At 52.7% G+C, this 16,819-nt stretch overlaps 1 protein-coding gene across 1 annotated transcript; it reads right to left on the bottom strand.

Annotated features, from left to right (window-relative positions):
• Positions 1-11,642: 11,642 nt before the first annotated feature.
• Positions 11,643-15,879, bottom strand: NPPC (natriuretic peptide C). Its single transcript, XM_039234571.1, has 3 exons — positions 15,694-15,879; positions 14,961-15,256; positions 11,643-11,752 (listed from the first exon to the last, which is right to left on the bottom strand). Exons 1-2 carry the CDS (start codon positions 15,781-15,783, stop codon positions 14,981-14,983), a joined length of 366 nt encoding a protein of 121 aa, XP_039090502.1. The 5' UTR covers positions 15,784-15,879; the 3' UTR covers positions 11,643-11,752; positions 14,961-14,980.
• Positions 15,880-16,819: the final 940 nt, after the last annotated feature.

Genomic DNA, 16,819 nt, shown 5'->3' with positions numbered 1-16,819 from the left:
CATCACCCGGTGCTCATTACGACAAGCCTGTTCCTTAATCCCCATCACCCCTCCCTCCCCCATCCCCTTACCTCTGATAACTATCAGTTTGTCCTCTATAAATAAGAGTCTGTTTCTTGATTTGTCTCTCTCTCATTTTTTTCCTTTGCTTGTTTGCTTTGTTTCTTAAATTTCACATATAAGTGAAATCATATGTTATTTGTCTTTCTCTGACCGACTTATTTCACTTAACATTATACTCTCTAAGCTCCATCCATGTCATTGCAAATGGCAAGATTTCATTCTTTCTTATGGCTGAATAATATATGCATATATATATTTCACATCTTTTTAAAAAATGTTTTTAATGTTTATTTATTTTTGAGAGAGACAGACAGAACCTGAGTGGGGGAGAGACAGACTCCAGGCTCTGGGCTGTCAGCACTGAGTCCGACGTGGGGCTTCAACTCACAAACCATGAGATCATGACCTGAGCCAAAGTCGGATGCCTAATTGACTGAGCCACCCAGGTGCCCCTATTCCTCATCTTCTTTATCCATTCAGCTCTCGACGATGTGGGCTGCTTCCATATCTTGGCTGCTGTAAATAATCCTGCTATAAACACAGGGGTGCATGGATCCCTTTGAATTAGTGTTCTCGAATTCTTTGGGTAAATACCCAGTAGTGCAATTGCTGGATCATAAGGCAGTTCTGTTTTTTACTTTTTGAGGACCCTCCATGCTGTTTCCCACAGTGTCTGCACCAGGTTGCATTCCCACCAACAGTGCAGGCGGGTTCCTTTTTCTCCGCATTCTAGCTAACACTTGTTGTTTCTTGTGTGTTGTCGCTTTTAGCCATGCCGACAGGTGGGAGGTAATAGCTCATTGTAGTTTGCATAGGAGGTACATTTTAAAAGACAGATTGGATTTTCAGAACTGGCAAAAGCCATTTCCATTAACTTATGTGTTTTTTAAACTTGCTTATAACTGAGCAGTTATCCAGGGCTTGGCTGTAAACATGATGATTTATTCATTGGACAAATATTTATTGAGCACTTACCGTGTCTTAGAGTCTAGACGCTAGACTTTCGGTATAAACAAGACAAAATCTTGCCCTATGAAATTTACATCCTAGTGGGAAAAGCAAGCACTAAACAAAGACGCACGTAATATAAATGTCAGAGGCAGAACAAAGCAGGACACGAGGGTGGCCAGGGTGTGGGACACTATTGTGAAAGGTATTGCAGATAAGATGATCAGGGAAGGCCCATCTGAGCGGCTGGCATTTGAGCAGAGACCTGAGTAAGCGAACGCACCACGGACACCTGGGGCCACGGTATTCTGTCCAGACTGAGCAAACGACAGGTGCAGAGCCCTGGGGTGGGACTGGTTATCAGGCTTATACACGGAGAAGAGAGGGAGGGAACCAGCTGCATGGAGCCCCACTAGGATTCTCTGCTGACTGTGCGGTGTGAATGCAGATGGTGAGCAAGCTGGGAGCAGAAGTCTGGCCAGGTGTGGTCAGGGTGTTCCTGGAAGGCAGGGTTGCTAGAATTTGCTTCTGTGCTGGGCGAGTTAACACACCTCTGCCCAGATGATTTCAGGTGCCTTCTTTAAAATTCTGTTTCTATGTAATATGTGTTTGCTTACAATAATTACAACCCAGGGAAGACTATAGCTTTGCGGCGCCTGGTGGGCTCAGTTGGAAAAGCATGCAAGTCTTGATCTCAGCATTGTGAGATCGAGCCCCATGTTGGGTGTAGAGACCACTAAGAAAACAAGTACATAAAAACTTAGAAAGAAAAGAGTATAGCTTCAAATTCACCCCTGTATTCAATGCACTTTGCCAAAGGAGCCCATGCACATTTTATTGTTCTTCTTACCATTTATTATTAACTGTGCCAACAGCTAAGACATTATTAGGGCAATCAATCTTCTCCAGAGTCCCCTGAATTAGATATTATCCCCATTTAGCAGATAAGAAACTGAGGCTCAGAGGGGCAAAGAAATTTTTTAACCACACATATCCTAAGATGTTTGTCTTAACTGCAAAGGGTCAGAGAGACTTCCCTGTCACAGGAAAAGACCACAGAGTGGGAACATTGCCCGAGGACAGATGGAAGCAGTGAGCCAGGGAATATGGACTTTGTAGGATCATAAAGGAAGTCTTAAAACTTCAACGGTGGCAGTGTCACAGATTGAACAGCCATTTCTGTTGCTTTTGGGCAGAGATGTGCAGGGGGGAAGCCCAGGGCTGAGAAAGGGCACTTCCTAGGGGCATCTCTCCTTTCTCACTGCCTTAGATGAGAGTACTCACTGCCCGAGTACTCTGTTTCTGAGACCGTCCCACGGGTTACGACAAAAGCCAGCACCCCTGGGCCAGCCTCCCCAGTTTCACTTGCTGATAACAGAATGTGGCCTGTTCACGGCCCCCCTGGCCCTTCTGTGAGCAGCCCCCCAGAGTCACTCCAGGGGACTCACCCACAAGAGTTAGCCTACCTCCCATCCGCAGGGAGCAGTGCCCGAGCCTTCAGCTTGCCTTTGGCTTCCACAAACTTTGGTCAAGCATCTAGAACATTCCAGTAAGTGGACTAGATATTGGGAACATCAAAACAAGAAAGACCCCATGGTTGCCAAAGAACTTGCCATCACAGAGCATTTTGGCTCTGCCCAAATGGGATTACTTTTATGGACCTGGGAGCTGATGACCTCTCTGGTCATCTCGTATTAGAAGGTGACAAGAACGAATACCTTTGTTCTTTGCTGAACGAGGAAGAGAGAGTTTTGGGGGAGTGCAGAGGAGTTGGGTGGCTTGTAAGGATAAGAGATAAGGACAGACATACAGTGTGCTGAGGAAGGAGGTGGCCTGGGGACGTCTGCCACCCCCCACCTCTGCCCCTCCTCCACCCACGTGGACTGAGTTCAAGGCCCAGAGGCCAGAACGCCTTCCCGTAGCAGCCAAAAGAGCAGCGCATGGAGACGGTGGATTTGGCCCAGCAGCATCACTTAGGGACACGGAGCCCCCTCTAGAGTCCCCAGCTCTAGACACAGGCGCCCGGAGAGCACGTGTGCCCAGCAGAACAGCATCTCTGGGGGGACATCTCAGAAACCTTGAGATCATGACCTGAGATGAAATCAAGAGTCAAGACACCTAACAGACTGAGCCACCCAGGCGCCCCCAATCTTACAGTTCTGTTAATACGGAAGTGCTTGTATTTAATGCACAATAAGCACCACCTAAGTGTTCACTGCTGGGGTGCGTGAGCTCACAAGGAGGTGGACCCTGGGCAGCTCGCTCGGCAGCCGCCCTGCCGCACAGTGTCCCGCTCTGTGCCTCCAGGACGCTGCTGCTGCGCGTCGCAGGCCTCGCCACCGCGCACACCCAGAAGTCACGCCAGTCCTGGGTCTCCAGCGTCCTGGAAGCACGTGCAAACTGAGCCCACAGACCCAATGACCTGAGCACCAAGCCGGGAGAGGGGGTCCTGTTGTCCCTCCCGGGCCTCAGGGATCAAGGCGCGGCGGGGGTCCCATCTCACCCTGAGCACTCGAGCCTGGAGGCCGTGCCCAATCCGCACGGGCTGCACAGGGCACCTCGATGCCCCGCCCCTCTCGCCTGCGCTCTGCTCAGCCTTGTCCGCCTTCATCTCAAGGGAGCCCTTGATCTTTCCGGAGCTGTGGCGCCCCCTGGTGTCCACCCAGGTGCGGGGCGCCTTCTCTGACCACCGGGGCACCTGGAAGCTTGCGGTGTCCGGCGCGCATCCGAAGGCCTCGCGGGGCTGCCGGCGGATTAAACCAAGGGGGCGAAGGCCTCCGAGAGAGGCCTTGGCGAGCCGGCCAGCCCGGGAGATGACAAGTCTGTCCCGCTCCGGATCGGCAGTCCCTCGGCCAGGCGAGCGGGGCGCAGCGCGGGCCTGCAGGACGGGAAGGGGTGCAAACTCCGGGCCGAACGGCACCCTGTGCTGCCCGGAATGAGGCGCAAACCCCAAACCACCCTGCGCACGCGCACACACCCGCACCACAACGTACACACAGCAACACCCCCCAACAGACCTACACACACACACACACCACAGACACACAACATACACACCCCAACACCTCCCAACAGACCTAAACACACGCACCACATACACACACACACCATTCACCCACACACCAACACCCCCCAACAGACCTACACACACACCACATACACACACACACCATACAACCAACCCCCCAACAGATCAACATACGCACACCACACACACTACACACACACCCCCCCCATACACACACCCAACACCTCCAACATATAACACATACACAAACACACAGCACACATACTGCAGACACACACACCACACAACATACACACCACACCCCCCACCATACACTCCCCTAACATGCATACACACACACAACATGCACACACACCTAACAATCCCCCAACACATACACATAGCATACACATCACATGCTCCCCCATACCATACGCCCCCTAATACACACACACCATACACACACCCCACTCCCCACACTCCTCTTGCACAATATATGCCATACATTCTCGCAACATGCACACACACCACACACACACCATACACACACACACCACACCATACACACCCCAAATGCAATGTACATACACATGCCACACATACTGTATACACACCACACAGCACCCCCACGTGTACATACAGACACCATACACCCCCCCAGAAAATACACACACACACACACACCATACACACCATACATCTCCACGCACAATATACACACGCCATACGCACACTGCACAGACACAGACACACACCATACACATTATACACCTTCCCAAACAGCACACCATACATACCACACACAATGCCACACCCCACACACACAACATACACACACCATACACCCCTGCACAACATGCATACACCCACAACATACACACACACCACCACACACCACCACACACTACACACACACCAATGCACACCCCACACACATGCCATACACACCATATATGCACACCACACCCCCACCACACAACATACACACATATCATATACCCCCCACAGCACACACACGCACATACACTCCACACCCCACATGCAGCACACACACTCACCATACACACATGCGCACACACACTCACCATACACATATGCGCACATACACTCTGTACCCTGGGGCTGAAATTCAAACCACAGGCCTGCAGGAGGGGCCCCTGCCACAGCTGAAATGGGCCAGCAGTGGGCAGAGAAGCCAGCCCTGGGGGAAGAGATAGTGTGCAGTGCGACCCCAGCTGGGGAAGAGGGCTAGGGTCCAAGGTCTCAATATCTGATGGCAGTGGGCAGCAGACAAAAACCTGAAGGAATTTTGGAGAGAGGATGTTTTGGTGGTTTTAATGGTCCAGTTGAGGAAAGTGCTCTAAGACTATGTTAGTGGAGACCCAGAAAGGGCAGAGGAAGCCAGGGGAAAAGCAAATGGGCTAAATTCTTGGTCTCTCTTATGAAGGAGCCTCAAGTTATTGTTTGTGATTTTGATTTTGATAATAATATAAATGTGGGCTTAATAATTTTCATGAAAAACTAAATGGATCCACTAACAGAATTAAAAACAGGATGTCTGCTTTGCAAATCGTTGCAGAAGATAAAGGCAAGCACAACAATCTACAGAAAAAAAATTAAACATAAAGGAACAAAAAATTAAAGAACCTTAAAAACACAAAGTCAAAATCCAGATGAAGAGCTTGGCTCAAGAATAAGCCATACTGAGGGGCACCTGGGTGGCTTAGTCGGTTAAGCGTCCGACTTTCCCTTAGGTCATGATCTCGCGGTTCGTGGGTTCGGGCCCCGCGTCGGGCTCTGTGCTGACTGCCAGCTCAGAGCCTGGAGCCTGTTTCAGTCTGTGACTCCCTCTCTCTCTGACCCTCCCCTGCTCACGCTGTCTCTCTCTCCTGGAAATAAATAAAACATTAAAAAAAAAATTAAAAAAAAAAAAAGAATAAGCCATACTGACAGTGAATGTGAACAATCTTGTTTCTTTACGAAATGCAAGATGTCTCAAATTACAAATATTTAACCTAAAACTTGATGAACACACCTACATTAAAAAAAAATACACAGCGGGGCGCCTGGGTGGCTTAGTCGGTTAAGCGTCCGACTTTCGCTTAGGTCATGATCTCGCGGTTCGAGCCCCGCGTCGGGCTCTGTGCTGACTGCCAGCTCAGAGCCTGGAGCCAATTTCAGAGTCTATATCTCCCTCTCTCTCTGACCCTCCCCTGCTCACACTGTCTCTCTCTCTCTCCTAGAAATAAATAAAAAATATTAAAAAAATATATATACAGCATGGGAAAGAACCAAAGCTTGAGCAGAGATGTCAAGCATAAATTAAAATAAAGTAGGACATGGGGCGCCTGGGTGGCTCAGTCGGTTAAGTGTCCGACTTCAGCTCAGGTCATAATCTCCCAGTCCAGTGGGTTCGAGCCCCGCGTCGGGCTCTGTGCTGACAGTTCAGTGCCTGGAGCCTGCTTTGGATTCTGTGTCTCCCTCTTTCTCCGCCCCTCCCCTGCTTGTGCTCTCTCTTTCTCTCTCTCTCTTCCTCAAAAATAAACATTAAAATTAAAAAAAAAATAAAGTAGGACTGATGATGTTTCTATCAGATAAAACAATGTAGGAGGAAGTACAGGGCACACACGACGGAGCCCTTTACGGGGTGACCACTCGTGGTGCGAGCTCGCTCCTGGCCACAGCTGTGGGTCTCCTCCATTCTCCCATTCTCCGCACGAAGGAGGATCTTTGAAGTAAGGCATGGCTGCGGGACTTGCTTTGGCCAATTAAATGTGAATATAAGTTTCTAGCATCACCTCCTGGTAGCAGTCCTTGCTAGTGTGACCCCTAGCCAGCTGCTTGGGCCGCCTCTCCATGGAGGAAGCATGCCTGGATCTGGAGGGGCCCCCTCAGCTGCTGTTTGGTGAGGGGCTGCCCTGGAGGGCTGCCCGGACCCACAGCGGGCTTTGCACAAGCAGGAAATACATCTTTATTTTAAGCCGCTGAGATCTGGGGGTGGTTTGTTACCACAGCATAACCTCACATATCCTAACACATATCCTAATACTGAACCTTTTTTCACTAAATAAATAACAACTATTTAACTCTTAAAACCCCAGGATAAGGGGCGCCTGGGTGGCATAGTCCGTTAAGCTTCTGACTCCTGATTTTGGCTCAGGTCAGGAGCTCCTGGTTCAGGAGATTGAGCCCTGAGTAGGGCTCCGCGCTGATAGTGTGGAGACTGCTTGGGCTTCTCTCTCTCTCCCTCTCTCTGCTCCTCCTTTGTGCGCTCTCTCTTTCTCTCACACAAAATAAACTTTGAAAGAATCCTTAAGGATAAATAGAACAAACCCAATTACAGTGTATTTTCCCAGCATCATTATTAGTCTTCAGTAAATCAATAGGGGGTTAGAGGATTTGAATAGAGTAATATCAAAAGCAAATCAGACAATGGGTATCTGGGTGGCTCAGTTCATTAAGCCCAACTTTGGCTCAGGTCATGATCTTGATCTCATGGTTTGTGAGTCTGAGCCCTGTGTGGGGCTCTGTGCAGATGGCTCAGAGCAGAGCCTGGAGCCTGCTTCGGATTCTGTATCTCCCTCTCTCTCTCTGCCCCTCCCCTGGTCATGCTCTCTATCTCTCTCTCAGATAAACAAACAAACAAACAAACAAACATTTTTTAAAAAAAGCAAAATGGACTAAATGCTTACAGAATTTCAAATGGTGCAAACATATTCATCTTCGTAAAGTATTCATGAACTTTTACAAAATTGATTAAAACATAGGAATGAATAATTTAATAAACCAGAAAGTATATAAGCATGGAGTCTAGCCTCAATCAAACTAAAGTTAATATAAATTAAGGAAAAAATTAAATCCCACTTGGGATTATCAGGGGAAAAACATCAAGTCAACAGACTACAGAGAAGATAAAAGTAAGAATGACATATATCAAAATCTTGGGATATGAATGCAACCATACTCAGAAATAAATGTTCAATCACAAATTTAGAAAAGTACAGAGAAGTGTTAAGGAAACCAATATGAATAACATTATTAAGTAAAAAGTACACAAGCAAAAATATACAGACTCGAAAATAGCAAAAGGGGTGCCTGGGTGGCTTAGTTAAGCATCCGAATTTTGATTTCGGTTCAGGTCACGATCACACAGTTCATGGGTTTGAGCCCCTTGTTTGGCTCTGTGCTGATCATGTGGAGCTTGGGATTCTCTGTCTCCCTCTCTCTCTGCCTCTTCGTTTTCTCTCTCCCTCTCTCTCTCAAAAATAAATAAATTAAAAAAAAAAGAAAATAGCAAAATAATGGAATTAATTAAGAGCCTGCATCCTGGTCTCATGAAAAAGGGAAAAACATTAATGAAATAGATGACTTTCTGCTCCTCACAAATCGGAATACTTTGCTGGCAAACAGTTCCAGGCTCCAAAGCTCTTTCTGGGTGGGGGGAGGGGGCACAGGACTTACAGGAGGGTACAGACGACGACCCAGACTCACGGCAGGTCAAAGTGACTGCAGACGGTGTGATGCCAGAATCTGGAAGAATCAGGAAGGACTGATCTTAATAAGGTGCCAGAGAGAAACACTCCCCAGCCTCGGCCTAGGGACTGAGGCACCAGCAAGAGACGGGAGCGGGGAGGGGAGAGAGGAGTTGGGCTATTTCTCCCCTTATTTCTCCCTGTTTTGGCAACATGTCCTACACTGTGGCGCAGCTCCTGCACCCCTCCGCCCAGCTCCGGCGCGGGGACAGCTTCCCCCCTGCATCCCAGGGGAGAAACCGGCTTCCCAGTGGGTCTGTGGTGGCATCAGCCGCACCTCTGTGAACAGTCCCTTCAGTGAAATATCTTCGTGTGGACTGAGCTAGATTCCATTTCTTTAATTAGATAGATAGATAGAGAGAGAGAGAGAGAGAGAGAATCCCAAGCAGGCTCCATGCTCAGCACGGAGCCCGCCATGGGGCTGGATCCCACGACCCCGGGGTCATGACCTAAGCTGACATCAGGAGTCAGGTGCTCAGCTACTGAGCCACCCAGGTGCCCCATCAAATTCCATTTCTGATGGGACCCTCTGGCTGTGGCTCCCGCCTTCCTCAGACTGCCCCTGACCACCTGCCTGGGCTCTGAGCCTGTGCAGACGTTGTGGCCTCTCTGGTCACCCACAGACACGCCGCTGCTCCTGTGCAGCCCATTTTGGGCATCGCTGTCCCAGAAGGACCTCCCACGTCTTGCGTGGTGGTGGGGGGAGGGTAGACCCCTGGAACCACGTGCCTGGCAGAAGTCCAGCTTCCGTCACCTTCACCCCGCCCCAGCTGCCGTGCCAGCCCCGCGGGGGAGAGAAGCGCCAGGCTCCCCAGGCAGCGTGGGGCGTGATGTGCTCATGGCGAGGGAGGAGGCCGACACAAGACCAGAGGACTGGACGCTCTTGGGTAAAAACCACCTGAGGAATCTCTGAAAGTTTCCAAGCGTTTCCTGTTATTTGCGGAATACGCGTCAATTCTTCATGGTTTTTCAGCAGAAATTCCTTGCCAGGGTGACACGTCCTTGTCACTGCTGAGGAAGCAGCCACCGGACTTCAGGCTCGGATGGCAAAGGAGGACTGGCTCTCTAGCAACATCCGAAGCCAAAAGGTTGAGGCCCTGGCTTCCACCTGGTGGGGATTGACGTTGTCAAGAGTCGTGAGAATTAGCCGGCTAATTCATGGAGTCAGAGCTCCTTGGTAGGATAGCGTGCGTAGCTTGGGCTCGAGGGTCCTGGTGGCCCTGGGTTACTGGTACCCCACATACTCTCCCCGGGGAAGCCCTTTAGCTTGGTGACCCCCCTGAATTCCAGAAGGCCCCATCCTCACACCTTTGGGCTTTGGGGGGATGTGCCTGCCTCACCAGTGGCAGAGCCCGCAGCGTACCCCCTGCCTTCCTGCTCCCCTGCCTCTGCAGCCCCCTTCAGCGTCCCCTGGCATGGGTCTGCAGATGCGCAGTGAACTGAGGCACTGGTGACGCCCGAGTGCTGGGACCCCTCACGTCCCTGACATGGGCATCTGAGTTCTGAGCCACACAAGTCGATTCAGGCCAAGGAAGAAAGCCGTGCCCTGACCAGTGAGCCCAAGGAAGGGTTCCTCGCCGTCCCCTGGGGCAGAGGCGGAGGTTGAAGGCAGGTCCCCAGCTGGGATCTGTCTTAAAAGCAGTTTTCTCACGTGGGCGAGGTCACTGTGTGGGCCTGAGAACTTGTTGCTGGAGGGAAGAAAGGCCATGGAGCTCACAGGCCAGCAGAAAGGCCGGGTACCCTGGCCACCTTCCCCACATACCAGGCCTGCTGACCCCATGACCTCGGGGCCACACTGCTCCCGACTCCCCTAAGCAGGGTCCAGGCCACCTGGTGTAACCAGCCCGATAGGCTCTTTTTGTCCCTGCTTTCACCAGACAGGACAGAAGACAGACGGGGGCAAGTTGCACCAGAGTGCCACCATACCAAGGATGGGGTGAGATTCTCTGGGAATTACTTTACTTTCCTGCATGTTTCAGGAAAAAGATTCTAAATATTCATGCTTTAACATACAGGCTCCATGGGGCAGAGGGATCATAATTGTTAGCAGCTTCAAGTGAAAAGAAAAACCACACCCCCTGGCAAAGCACAGCTCGCCGTGCAGATAGGAGAGCTAACGCCTTCTGGTTCTCTCTGGGGGCCTTGGCCGCAGGTCTCTGTTGACCATGACATTCAATATGAGATAACAGCTATACACCGTATGCTTGCGTGCGCTCAGGTTCACGAGGTAACCTGAGCAATTCTGCAAGATATACGGAAACCTAAATGTCCCCAGAACAGAAGGGAAGTTTCCCGTTCTTTCTCTCCTGTGGTCACAGAAAGGAGGAGGAATAGAATTACAGGACCCTCGGTCAGCTAAATTCAATTTTAATTTAATTCATGGCATCTGACTTCCCAGCTGTGAAGTGCTCTGACCAGAGCTTCCCGTCTGGCTGACCTGCAAAGACAAAATCCACACAGCAAGTCCTATCCTGCCCGGGGGAGACTCAGAGTCAGGTGATCAGGGGGCCGGGGGCTGGCGGGGGGGAGAGGGGGACAGAAGTCTGTACTTTGAGCAAGGTCCCCAGGGGAATCTGATACAAATAAATCCGGAATCAGGAACCTGGCTGTTAGATCTATTTAGAGGCCAAAGCCTTGTCTTCACATCCTCCCTCTTAGACTAATTTCTGAAAAATAAATGTAGTAAGTAAATAAAGACAGTTTTCAAGACGTTCATGGAATGACTTTTTTTTTTATATTTTTCAACTAGTTAAGACAAAAACATTACAATGATTGACTTCTTTCATTTAGTTACATAAATAAAATTTTTATAAATATCTCTTTATAAACAATATAAATAGCTTTACAACATAAATACATTTATGCATGACATGAATTTACAAACAGCAATGTTTTACAGCTGGTTTTGTCAGTCTCTTAAAAACTGTCCCTTGTCATCACGTGGGTGTAGGTGTGTGTGTTTCATGTATATAATATATATATAATATATAACTTTTTATTTTTCATTTTCAAAAAAAAAACAAACAATAAAATCATACCCCTCTTCCCAAATAATAATAAAACAGCTGGTGTTGTGTATTCCCAGTACCAGGAAAAAAAAAAAAGAAAGGAAATGTAAAAGCCACATTGCGTTGGATGCTTCCAGATGCTGTGAGGCTGATGACCAAGAATGACCTCAGCAAAACGGAGCAAGTTCCCGATCCTGAAACACAGAGGGGACACGGGATGCTTAGTTCTGGCCCCTTAGCTGAGAAGGCCCAGGAGCCTGCAGGACAGTCCCTTTCCACAGCGTCATGAAGCAAGGTCAAGGCCGTCCTATGAAGGGAAAGGGGTCCCTCTCTGGCCCTCGCCTCCTGCTGTGTCCTTGGCACGTCCTGCCCCAGAATGTCTGCCAGCCCTCCTTCCCCCCAAGTCTACCTGCAGGCCTTACCCTTGGCACTGGTGAGACACAATGAGGGAAAGAGAGTGGAGATGCCCTTCTCCCTCTTCTGCTACAACACAAACCCTCAGTCAGGTGCCCGCCTCGGCTTTCTGTGTCTGCCTGACAGTGGTGGGGACGGGGAGACAGACATCTGAGGAGCTGGGAATTCTGGGCTCAAATCCCAACTCTGACATTCACTTCCTGGATGGCCCTGGAGAGCTTTGAGTATCGCTTTCCTCATCCATAAAATGGGATAATAGCCACCTCCCAGGGCCAGCTTTAAGATTCAACAGGGGGCCACACGTTGGGCACCGGCAGAGTGTCTGGATCACAGCTGCCACTCATTAAAGAGCACTTCCTTCTCCAGCTGGCTTCACCTCAGAAAAGGTCTGCTTCGGATGCAGAGGGAGCGGGGTGGGGGTGGGGGTTCTCATGCCAGTCCTGGGGCAATGAGTGGTTTGCCGGGCAGAGTCCTTTGAGGAGGGCTCTACCAGCTCTCAGCTAGTGGGCATGTAGGTGCTCTGGAGCCCGAGGGAGGAGCCCTCCTGAGGTGGTGCAGTGCCCTCCCACAGGACAGCACATGCAGAGGGACCCTGGGCTTCAACGCTTGATGAACTGTCCCTCCACTCCCGTCTCTGGCCGCCCCATGTGTTTAAACAGATGATAGATATCTGTGATGTCCCTGGGGCTCCTGGGCAAGGCGTTCATTCAGGCATCGGCCACACCCCATCTCTGTCATTAGAATTTCATAAACAAGACTATAACCATCAGCGACAGTCATTATGGAGGCTGCTTAGAGGCAAAGTCAACTCCTGGGTGCAGAAATGGCCACAGCTTGGGACGAGTTTTCATTAACATGAAAAATCTCAGCTGTCTTTCTCTTCTAAGTGGAGACAGTGAGACACTCTGAGCATCTCCACTAGGGGCTGCAGGCAACAGGCAGAATGCCTTCTCCTGAGGGTGTAGGGGGACAGTGGGGCTGAGAAGGTTAAGGGTGTTGGAGGTGGTTGTGCAGCTCAAGGACAGAACTTCAGGAGGTTGACACACTTCAGCCTAGTCATGGGGGCTAAGAAGTCCTAGCAATCTGGCCTCCTGCCCAGCACCTCCCCACCCACTGGGCCATCACCAGGTACCCCCCCCCCCGACAGCCACACCCAAGAACAAGGAGCCCAGGGGGAGGTGCTTCCCAGGCACTTTCCAGGCCCTCTTCCTCGTTTCGTCTCCTGCCAACCCACTGGATAACATCTGTTTAGATTTGAGAGTTTGAGCTTGGTGCTTAAATCACAATGTGAACTGAAAATGTGAGGCTTGTGGCTCCATGTCTTCCCTGTTTAGACAGGAAAGATGAGAGCAAAACCATTTCAGTGGAAGCTAGTAGAGGCTGGGCCCCAGGTGCTAGAATGATCTTTCCCTGTGCAGGGGGGAATCAAGACCTCAGACAAAAGAAGACCTTGCTGAAATGGGGAGGAGCACACAGCTCCGTCAAGTCCGGCCACACGGAAAGAAAACCCTGCTAAGACCCAGGGCAGGTGCAAGAGGAGTGGCCCCAAGCTGCGTGGGACATGATCTCTGGCCATTGACAAACATTTTTAAGAGACTCTTTGGGGGTGCTGTGGGTCCCAGATCACCTTAGGTTGGCACCTGGCTCTCAAGTTGCTCATGAGTTAATCTGGAAGAGGTAAATAGGTTCCTAAGCTACCATGTCTCAGGTGAAAAAGCGTTCTGTGCTGTGAAAATGGCTTAGGCAATGTGTTGGATGTTTTCAAAGAGGGGCGCTCTCGTTGCCCTTTGGAGGAAGACAGTGTGGACACTGACAAGGCTTCTTGGGTGAGAGAGCAGCCTCCCCATGGCTTGGAGTGGGGGGTGGGACAGACAGTTTGTGGGACCCGGAATGGTACCAGCCAGGCTGCAGGGAAAGGCTGGAAACCAGCAGGAGTAGATCCCAAAGTACTTGAATGTCAATTTCAGAGGCGGGCTCTGTTTTTCCCTGGGAACTGATGAGCAACAGGAAGCGGAGTGGGGAGAGGGAGAGGATCTCTGCAACATTGCCAGGATGCAGCACCAGGCAGGGGCTGAAGGTAGCACAGCGGGTTTCCAGCCCTAAAGAGGGGTAAGGACACAACGCCAGAAATGTTGGGGACGTGGGGAGGTTGGTGAGGAGCTCACTTTGGGACATGGGTTCAGATGGGGGCATCATCATCATAATAATTTTAGTCTTTTTCCCTGCTCTAAAATAGTGCCACAAACATTGAGTTTATTGAGTTTCCTTCCCGAAGTCACGCAGGCAGCAAGCAGCATCAGGACCCTGGACAGACCAGTTTGCTCACAGTCAGGCTTAGAGAAAGGACAAGAATCAGAACGCCCTGGGGTGAAAGGACGACCCGGTGATACCAACAGAGGACTATTCTGTCTACAGGCCTATAGGACCATATAGTCTGTCCTACTTTAGGGACAACGGTCCTAGGAAGCCGCCCTGACTCCTGGGCTGCCTGGTGCCTGAGCACCGTGGTACAGTGGCTGGCAGATAAACTTAACTCTGCGCTTGTGTGTCTGTCGTCTGCTCCCACAACCCCCTGACTCCCCTCAACGTGCCCAACGGCGAACTGGGTCCAGGGCTGCTGCTTTGCTTCGGGTCCCGGTGTGGCCAGGACCCCACCGAGCTGTCTCAGCTTCTCTAAAGGAAGCTAGAAGGGTTCATCCCGACCTGGCCAAAATGCCCTGACCACTTTATCCCTCACTTTTTTCACGTGTAAAATGGGACGATAAATAGGGGTGGGGGCAAACGCCTCGCGCGCGCGCGCGCACTGGATCTGGTGCCAGGATCGCCTGGCTCTCCTCCAAAGGTCGGCTGGGAGGCGGGCCGATCCCGGCGCCAGGGGATCGGAGAAGAACCCACCTGCGGGCGGGGGGTTCCGGCTGGGGTCTGGCGGGCGCCGCGGGGGAGCTGGGCGTGTACAAACTCCGGGCGCCCCGGGTGGGTGGTACTCACCGCCGCCAGGGGTCGCCGCACTAACATCCCAAGCCGCTCATGGAGCCGATCCGGTCCAGCTTGAGGCCGAAGCAGCCCCTGGACAGGATCTTCTTCTTGCCTCCCTTCTGTTTGCGCCCGTTGGAGCTCTCGCTCAGAAGGCGGACCAACACCGTCCGCGACCTGGTGTCCGCGCGCAGGTCCTGAAGTCGCGACCGGTTGGCGCCGCCACCGCCGGTAGTTTTGTCGCTCCTCCTCAGACCGCCGCCCGCAGCCTGGGACTCGGCCAGCTCTTCTCCCGGCGTAGTTCGCGGGACCTGTCCGAAGGGAAGGGCGGGCAGGTGAACGGCCGCCCGACGGCCGCGCGAGGTACGTTGCGCGACCCCTGAGGCCCCAGCCCCGCGGCGCGCCCGCCAGCGCGACTGGTCCCTTCGGAGCCCTGACGCGCCCGCATCCACCTGCCACGCAGCCGCCGCTGTCCGCTCCTGCCCGGAGCCCCTTGCCCTCCCCTCCTTTGCCCTCTGACCGACTGGCCACATTGGGGCAGGGGCTCGGCATCTGTCGAGGGTCTCCCGAAGCTGGGGACGTAGACCCCCTGAGTCGGTTTCGAGGGCTTTCCGGCACTCACCCACGCACGTCTCAGAGCAGAGGGCCGCTTTCCCACCCTCTGCTCCCCGCTGTGCTCCGCGTCCTCCGAGGGCCCCAGCCCTCCCGCGGTCCCTCACAGCCTCGATGGCCATGCACTAGCACCCACCTTCGCTGGCGCCCCGGGCTTGGCTTCAGAGGGCCGGAGCGAGAGTAGCGTGAGCAGCAGGGCGCAGGCCAGCAGCTGGGAGAGGTGCATGGTGCCGGCAGGGTCGAGCGGCGCAGACCCGCAGCAGCGAGGGCGCACGGGGCCGGCGGGCAGACGGGCAGGCGAGCGCCGAGCAGGCTGCGGCGTGGGCGCGAGTCCCAGTGCTGCGCGGCGCCGGCTGGGTGCGCTCTGAGCCCGCGGCTCCGCTCGCGCCTTTATAATCCAACCTGCCGCTGATGTCATCCTCCCGCCCACTCGGCCGCCCCGGCCAATGGCACGCGCGCCGAGGTCCGGGAGGGGGCCGCGGGGGCTCCCCCTTTGCCCCAACCTACATCCCACCCCCCGAGGGATCCCGCTGCACCGCCAGCCCTCTCCCGCTGCACCCGCGGCTGCAAAGCGGCGCGCACAGGGAACTCCATTTGCAGCGAGCGCGTGCCAGGCATGCCAAGCGTCGGCGCTCCCAGTGCCCTGCGCGCACGCTTGGACCTCAACACACGCGCTCTCCCTAGAAGGAATCAGTTTCCCTCTTTGCAGGTGGAGAGACAGGCTCAGAAGAATTAAGTCGTTCGTCCAAAGCCACAGTTCCCAGAAAGTGGGCACAGCCCGAAATCCACGCAGATCGATGTCTTGTTGCCAAACTCTTTCCTGGGCACCAGACAGGCTCAGGCCTGGGGCTGCGGCTCCACCTTTCGCCTACTCGGGAGTTCAGATTGCACCAAAGTCTTTTTCAAGTTGGGGAGGCAGAGGATGGGGCGGAGGTCGGGGCGGGAGGCGCAGGAAGAGCGAGGTTTGCCGGGGGCCGCAGGGGGGAGCGCAAGTCCTACACTGGACAGTGAGAGCTTTTTTTTTTTTTGCCTGAGGGTGTGTTTGAGAGTGAACCGCGAACGACGGTGGCTAAGAGGGCCGAGATACTGGTGCCGGCGTGCGCAAGTAGCATCCCTGTATCGGTCACCGTGGCTCTAAGCTCGCGCTTAGCGTGGGCCTGCCGCGCGGAACCGCCCGAAGTGTGACCCGGCGGAGAGCTTCCTTGTGCGCTCACGGGCGCGCACCTGGCGCTGTCTGCACCCACGCGAGGAACCGCAGGGCG

The sequence above is a fragment of the Hyaena hyaena genome, unplaced genomic scaffold (assembly GCF_003009895.1).
Source record: "Hyaena hyaena isolate Hyena2069 unplaced genomic scaffold, ASM300989v1 scaffold_86, whole genome shotgun sequence".
Lineage (NCBI taxonomy): Eukaryota > Metazoa > Chordata > Mammalia > Carnivora > Hyaenidae > Hyaena > Hyaena hyaena.
This window is presented reverse-complemented; position numbering and strand designations above follow the sequence as displayed.

What these genes read in the sequence shown, in the direction of transcription:
- NPPC (XM_039234571.1), bottom strand. Translation starts at nt 15,783, where the DNA reads ATGCACCTCTCCCAGCTGCTGGCCTGCGCCCTGCTGCTCACGCTACTC. An exon ending in AGCCCGGGGCGCCAGCGAAG is followed by an intron (nt 15,257 to 15,693) that starts GTGGGTGCTAGT and finishes CCCTTCGGACAG; the next exon opens with GTCCCGCGAACTACGCCGGG.